Source organism: Magnolia sinica, chromosome 3 (assembly GCF_029962835.1).
Source record: "Magnolia sinica isolate HGM2019 chromosome 3, MsV1, whole genome shotgun sequence".
Lineage (NCBI taxonomy): Eukaryota > Viridiplantae > Streptophyta > Magnoliopsida > Magnoliales > Magnoliaceae > Magnolia > Magnolia sinica.
The window spans coordinates 116,856,051-116,863,816 of NC_080575.1; the positions used below are offsets into that span (position 1 = coordinate 116,856,051).

Below are 7,766 nucleotides of genomic sequence, written 5' to 3' on the forward strand. Positions count from 1 at the left end.
TCGAGTCGAACCGGGTCGAGTCGGGCCACTAGCTGACCTCAGCTCAAACTCGGCTTAGCTTGGTCCTCGAGCCTGACTGGTCAGCTCGACTTAGTTCAGTCAGTAGCTCAAGCCGGTTCAAGCTGAGAGCCACGTTTTCCTATGCTGTATTTTCACAAACGCCTGAATTGTACTTTCAAAATCTCATTGTATGTGAAACAACAACAATGATTTTAAAGTTATTTTATCAAACACCTTCGAAGCCACATAAAAATAAAGAAAAAAAAAGAGGTACTTATTTCATATACATGCCTTTCTTGCCGCTAGCCATACATCGTGAGCAACATTAATATCTAATACTTGGTGAGCAACATTAATATCAAAGTAATTGAGTCACTGGTTTGATCCAAGTTCGATTTAAGCTGAGTTCGATCCGAGTTGAATCAAGCTAGGGTTATCTTGAACTCAGCTCAAACTCATTTTTGAGTTAAAAAAATCAACTCGACATGGCTCAAGCTCAACTTCAGGTCGAATTGAGCTTTTCGAGCCTGAGTCAAGCGAGCTAACGGAGCTAGCTCGGTTTGCGTACACCTCTACTTTTCAGTTTTCACAATGAGAACTGGTCACCTACAGGCCAGGTGCCACTTCTAGTGGTACTGTACCATGTTTCCTGCCGGCACAGCACTTATGTAGGACATCAGCACCATTACAGTGGTAGACCTCACCATGAAGATCACCTGTCACAAGAATCAGTGTGGTCCACCAGTGTGGTCCACTAATCAGGTGGACCACACTGTTGGAATCAATGGAACACTGATGGTTTGACTAAATATACAGCTTTAGAGAGCAGATTAACCTTATTTTAGAGAAGGGTACGCTTATTGTTTCTATATCATATTGATTTGCTAAACAGGTAGAATGTTGGCAGGGAAGTTGTCACTGTACCAAACGTTGTGGTACAGATACCTATAGCCAATCAGTTTCTGTTTGGTAAGTAGGGATTGTTTGGACGTGAGGAATTAAAAACGACCTAAAAGTTTGGTTTTCTAGAAAAAAAAAGAAAAAAAATCCCAAGAAATTAAAATATTTTATTTTCCATGTTTGGGTGCTGAGAATGTCATTTTCCTTAGATTTCATAAACTGTGACCTGGTACTGAGGCTATTTTTTATCATCCAAACAAGTCCAATGGTCATACTCTCAGGTCTCAAAAGAAAAGCGATCACTTCAGTAGTATACAGCATTACCAGAAATATTGGTCCAAGGACATTCACCAGCCAAGGCGGTTGAACGAATTAATTCATGGACGCGGATTGCGTACGTCCTACCCCCCCCCCCGGTCTCTAGCCTTGAACGGCTTGTTGGCCACAAAGCTTTTCCACTGGCTAGTTGGCTGGTGCAGGGTCACCAGCCAATCGACGTCCCTGTTGGCCGACACGATGTCTCTGTGATATTGGCTTTCTTCATGGTTGCCCAGTTCTTGTTAGATGTGGTTGTAAAAACAAGTCAATTTAAAACTCTTTAGTGGACCACAAAACAAGAAGCAGTTCCCATTGAATGGCCACAATTGAAACTCCTTTTCGACTTTATTAGTTTTAGATCAGACTAAGTTGTTGCCTCATGACAATGGCAGAGTATCAAAGTATCTCTTTTGAAAGAGTAAACCCTTCAGCAAACCTTAATTTTCCAACCGATAAACTTGTGTTGTTTGAACATAAATAACGGCCGTTTCAGTGGGCAAACAGCTTCAGTTTAAACTTCTGTTTTCAGGCCATGGTAGTGCCCAAAGATGTCCATTCAGATAAATTTTTGCATTTTCAGCCATCCAACGTGGGATCCACTGGACAAACGGCTCCAACCACCTAGGGTTGGCCCCATTTAGAGCACAGGTCCTGCACGCTACAGTTTTTAGTAGCCCCGCAAGGATGCGGATTGCGTATGAGTAACTACAGCATGCCGAGTAAACTTTGTGAGGGTCCATCTGTTTTTCCAGCTTACAGGCATGATCTCAATATTGAAGTATATCTAACGCTAAAGCGGATAACATCAGGGAAAACTCTAAGGGCCCGTTTGGCCGGTCGGATTGGAAGGGATTGGATGGTATTGGAAGGGATTGGAAGTCAAATCCCGGGATTGGCCTGGCGTGCCAAACAGAGTCGGTGATCTGATCCCAATCCCATGTATCTCAAGAAAATCTGCTGACAACACCATCATTACGTTTAAATCCCATCAAATCCACCCTAATCCTTCAAATTTGCCTGGGACGTGTTTGGTTTGAGGGATTCGAAGGGATGAAAAGGTTTAATACCGGGATTGGCCGGGCGCGCCAAACAGACTGGATATGGCCATCCAGGGATATATCAATCCCATGGATCTCCAGACAATCCACTGACAACACCATCATTACCTAGAAATCCATGCCATCCACCCTAATACCATTCAATCCCTTCCAATCCACCCGGCCAAACGGGCCCTAAGAATTGAACGCCTACAGAGGAAAACTTCTTATGGGCTACAGAAGTTTTGGATCAAGCTGATATTTGTGTTTTCACTCGACATGGGACCTTATTAACAGGTTGGATGACAAATAAACATTACCGTGGGCCTTAGGAAGATTCAACGGTGGATGTCATCATACCCATTGTTTTATGTAGTGTGGTTCACTTGAGTTTTGAACATGCTTAAGTTTTAGGAACATGCTTTAAAATGAGATGGGAAAATGAATGAACGGTGTGGATAAGAAACATACATCACGGCGGGACCCACGGAGTCCTCGTCCTCCCGCAAGACACCTTTCATTGCTTTAGAAAACGAATAAAAACAAGGTCCCATCTAATGGTGGCCCCCACACTATCGGATAAAACCCAGATATACACGTCCTTAGATAAGCCCACGTGTCATCACATATGAATGCTCCAGCTGGCAGCAGATCTGTTGAATAGTGGCTAGGCACTGGCCCCTCGCCTAGGAGATTAGGATAAGACCCGTCCCTTTTAATCATTTATATCATTTATTCAATTCATCGAAACGAAAGCAACCTGTACTTATTTTATTAGAGAAAGGGCGACATAGTAAGTAAAATGGAAAACTAGAATATTCGTGTATATCCAACTATGTGAATTATTGCTGCTGGAGCTGACGTGGATCCGTGCTGTTTCACGAGCTACGCTTCGTCTAATCCGTTCCGCGCGCGACAAAACGAAACGAGTCCGGACGCAACGCGCCCAATCACTGTCGTCCACGTGGATGATGACCTGTATCTTCATGTTCGCGGCGGCTCGTTCCTCCACGTTGACATATGGGGCCCAGTCAGATGTGAAAACTTCGTCTGTATATATAGGATAATCAAAGGGCTCGGATTTGGGTGGCATCGAGAGAGAGAGAGAGAGAGACATACAGACAGAGCACGTGCTTTTCGATTGGGATGGCCAAGATGACGATGGTAGGGAAAATTCCGACGGATCGCTGGAATCCGGCGGGTTTAGAGGGTGATGTTGAATTTGCCGGCGAAGGGGTGAGCCTTGCAGATATGGTTCTTGGGTTCTTTGAGGAGGGCGAAGGGTTGCCGGAAAGATGTGGGAACGACGGCGAGAATGAGGACGGAGACGGTGAGGACGGGCAGAATTCGGGCGGTGAGGTTGAAAAGAAGGCTTTCTGGTTGGAACAGGATCAGCTGCTCAAGGTAGTTTCCGTGTCGATCTTCGTTTCTCTTTTCTTTTGCCGAGCGAGGGCATTTTTCTCAGTGGATGTTCTTTGTGTCTTTCCCCGAGGGTATTTTGGTCCTGTTCTTGTATTTTATTGATTTTTTATCGTCCTTCGTCGGGTAAATGGAAGATAAATGAGTTTTAAATGTGAAATTACGAAAACCTCCCAGGCATCATCCCAGCTTAAACGAGTTTTTTAGGGCATTTTGGTCACTTGGTTCGTATTTTTTCTGTTATGTTTCAGGGTATCTTGTGCCGGAGCAGCTCACTGGAATCGAGGATCCGACACGACACGGAGCAGGCACTGAGAGAATCGCGGTCGGTTGGGCCCGTTTGCGTCTGCCCGAGACCCGTTACGGGTGGGTGCCGGAATTGCTTGCTGAGAGACGTATCAGAGAGGCTTCGTAACGCAGGATTCGAAAGCCATATCTGCAAATCCAAGTGGAGGAGGTCACCCGATATTCCGTCAGGTAAAAAAACGGGCGAAAGATCCGTTACTCGTCTCGTATCCGAATGCAAATGGCCAAAATGCCTTCAAGAGTAACAAGCGTCTTAGTTAAAATGACCACAATGCCCTCGACGTACATCGTGTTAGACGAGGGTATTCTAGTCATTTTCCGAGATGGGACATTTGTATTGCGTAGAAGACACTCAGAATGACGTTGGCTGTGGATGAATGTCATTAACAAATGGGGAGTTATTTTATACTCTGGCTGAGTACGACGCTTGATACGCAGGCTCTCAGAAATTATAAACGCGGCATACATAACTCAATTTAAACCGACTAAATTGCAATCAAATAAAAGTAAATTTTGGTCCCTGATGCATCTAAACTGAGACCCAGAAATTTGATTCGAATTACCTGTATGCCACTTATGTAATTTGTGCCTGTGTATCATCCATCACACTCTGCCAGAGTATCAAAGTTTTTCCCTTAGGATGTTTTTGGTTGCACCAAATATCATTATATTTCATGATTAATTAGTCTTAGGTGGAGAAGAATTTCATGATGTTTCATGAAATTTGGTGCAACCAAACACGCCCTTCATTTCATGATCCTATTGGAATCACCAGCTAAATTTTGCTACGAATGTTAATTGTCGTGCCGAAAGATCGGGATGGGGCAGTGGGGGCCACTCCAGATCACCTTCATTTCACGTCGATCGATGATCAATATCCTTGATCAACAACAGCAAAAGTTTCGCTGTGGGCACTTTGTTTTCATAGTAAAAGACAATATCAAGGAAGGGTTGGTAGCCGCGGCAGCATAACACGGTCGTTCCACCGCTTCCCTCCGGGGCCCACCAGCACAACATCACCTATTTTGTTTGGTGGCGTGCGATGGGCCCCACAATTCAACAACACCCAAGTGCTCGGTCCACGCACTCCTTGCTCAGACATGACTAGATAGCACGTGCAAGAGACGTGAGCCTCCATCTAACGTTTAAAAATCCATCCGAGATTCCACATCCAATGTACTTGTGCAGCCTCATGCCCATTAAACCTAGACGGTAGAGCCCACTGTTAGATCTATATTGCCGAATTGAAGGATTATCTATGTATGAGATTTAACGTATTAATCTTAAAGCCTACTAGATTAGGAAGACATTCTTAATTCCTCAATGGAATTATGATCTTCCACACTCGGAAAATTTCTTAACGGGACTAGAGTTTTTTCTCTTATGTTGGTTAGGGGATTAAGACATATATATATATATATATATATATATATATATATATATATATATATGTGTGTGTGTGTGTGTGTGTGTGTGTGTGTGTGTGTGTGAAAAAGGTACTATGCGCTCGACCTCATGATAAGCTCCCGTGAGGTCAAGCTATGTGGGCTCCATTGTGATGCGTGTCGACCATCAACACCGTGCATTTGATGGGTGCCCTCTAAATTATGGGATATCCCAAAAATCATCCGTATACGGAACTCAGGTGGGCCATACCATCTAAAATCATGTGAAGACACCGTTAAAACATATAAAAGCACTTGGTGGGGCCCACCTGAGTTTTGAATGCTGCTGAAACTTGGTCTAAACCCTCATCCAAGTGGGACACACATAATGGATGGGCTGGATTTGCAAACCATATCTCGGTGGGCCCAAAAAATGACTATAAATGTTTTAATGGTGCACGGCCTCTCCCCACTTCTGCATGTGGTGTGGCCCATACAAGTAACGGATTGACTTGATTTTTGAGACCTAGGCCCACGATGGAATGGTGCATCTGACTGATGGGGTAGATGTTCGAAACGCATCACAGTGGAGCCCACACAACTCGACCTCATGGGACAGACTTGTGAGGCCGAGCGCATAGCACCTTCTCCTATATATATATATATATATATATAAGAAAGAGGGATAGAAGCTTACCTATAATATTTCTTTCCTCTAGGGTTTCCACACAGTAGGTTTTTATATTCAGCTTAATAACCATGTACAAAGATCACGGTCCAAGCATCCCTTCCCAAACTTATTTACAATGATGACAACTATAGTGGGCCCCCACTGCATCGCTCAATTTGAATAATCCAATGGTCAGATATAAATCGATGATCGTGTGTAGCCCACCTGATAAGAGTCTTACAACCACCAGATTAGTGGCATGGATTTCATGCACGTGTAGAACCATCCCAATGAAGGATGATGATTCAATTATCAAAATCTAATCAACTTCGTAATCTGATCAGTAATTATATTGAATGGATGGATGACATTCGTTGTTCTGGTGTCCGCAGGCGAGCACACCTACATCGATGTCATGGCTACGAGTGCGAAGAAGGCGATGGTGCGGGTCATCATCGAACTGGACTTCCGAGCCGAATTCGAGATGGCGAGAGCGAGCCCAGAGTACAACGGGCTAATCGACCACCTCCCACAAGTGTTCGTCGGCAAGGCCGAGAGGCTACGGACAATGATCAAGATCTTGTGTGGGGCGGCGAAGAAGTGCATGAAAGAGAACAAGATGCACATGGGGCCATGGAGGAAGCACAAGTACATGGAAGCTAAGTGGCTGGGCACGTGTGAGAGGATTGCACCCGTGCCACTCTTCTCCACGGGCTTCTCCGACCGGCAGCGGAAGCTAAAGGCTTCCATGCTGACGTTCGACTTGGTGGAGAAGCTGCCGAGCCTGCATTGCACTGCGGTGGAAGTGGTGTAGCTTGTAAGTGTAGGAGCGTACGTACGGTTATGATTTTTTTGACACGCTTGTGCAGCACGTGTATATCACTTGTTAGTGTATATATTTGGCTTGTAACAATAAATGGAAAGGGCAAAATCATTCGCACGTGAGAAATACAAAACGGATTCCTGTCAATAGACTTGCAAGTTGCAAATGTGCAAATGTGCTAGTACTGCTAGATCCCAGACGCATTTCAGGTTGACTCCTGGGCATACTCTCTCAAGACAGAATGATATACTCTGACAGAGTCCGATAAATGATATGCAGGTATTTAGAAATTACATATCAAATATCAAATACAGGTAATTCAATTGAAACTGTCCAAACTATGGTCCCATTTAATTTGGATTTATCACGAGGGTCGGATTCGGTAGTAACCCCTCCAGTACCAAGCTCCGTCCGGGACTGGAAAGCTCCGTGGCCCCACCATGTTATATGTGTTTTTGTCCACGCGGTTAATTGAATATTATGTGAGCTCATAATAGGACATGGTCTAAAAATGAGGCAAATCTGATGTAGTAGAATTTTACGCCGGGGTTGATACCTTCTTAGGGCCCATTATAATGTTTATTTTCCATTCAACCTGATGGTAGCATAAGAACCTAGATGAAGGGAAAACACAAAAATCATATTGTTTTAAAAGTTCTGTGGCACAAGGAAGTTTTCAACAGTGGACGTTCATTCCTCCAATGTCACCTTTGGTGTGGCTTGTTTGAGCTTGGGATATGCCTCACTTTTTTTCTTATGACCTAAAATGATATGGAAAAAAATGAATGGACTGCGTGGATAAAACACATCCATCATGGTGAGACCCACAGAGCTTTGACTGGTAATGGTCACTACAGAATCCCATCCCTTACTGGATTATCTAATCAATGGACCGGTGAACAATTTAT

The 7,766-nt window shown here is 44.1% G+C and overlaps 1 protein-coding gene across 1 annotated transcript; it reads left to right on the top strand.

Moving 5' to 3' along the window:
* The first annotated feature begins 3,333 nt into the window (after positions 1–3,333).
* Positions 3,334–7,005, top strand: LOC131240899 (uncharacterized). The gene is made up of 3 exons (XM_058239424.1): positions 3,334–3,659; positions 3,926–4,151; positions 6,428–7,005. The coding sequence occupies exons 1-3, from the start codon at positions 3,402–3,404 to the stop codon at positions 6,847–6,849; spliced, it is 906 nt and encodes a 301-aa protein (XP_058095407.1). The 5' UTR covers positions 3,334–3,401; the 3' UTR covers positions 6,850–7,005.
* The last annotated feature ends 761 nt before the right edge of the window (positions 7,006–7,766 follow it).

What these genes read in the sequence shown, in the direction of transcription:
- LOC131240899 (XM_058239424.1), top strand. Translation starts at nt 3,402, where the DNA reads ATGGCCAAGATGACGATGGTAGGGAAAATTCCGACGGATCGCTGGAAT. An exon ending in AACAGGATCAGCTGCTCAAG is followed by an intron (nt 3,660 to 3,925) that starts GTAGTTTCCGTG and finishes GTTATGTTTCAG; the next exon opens with GGTATCTTGTGCCGGAGCAG. An exon ending in GTCACCCGATATTCCGTCAG is followed by an intron (nt 4,152 to 6,427) that starts GTAAAAAAACGG and finishes TGGTGTCCGCAG; the next exon opens with GCGAGCACACCTACATCGAT.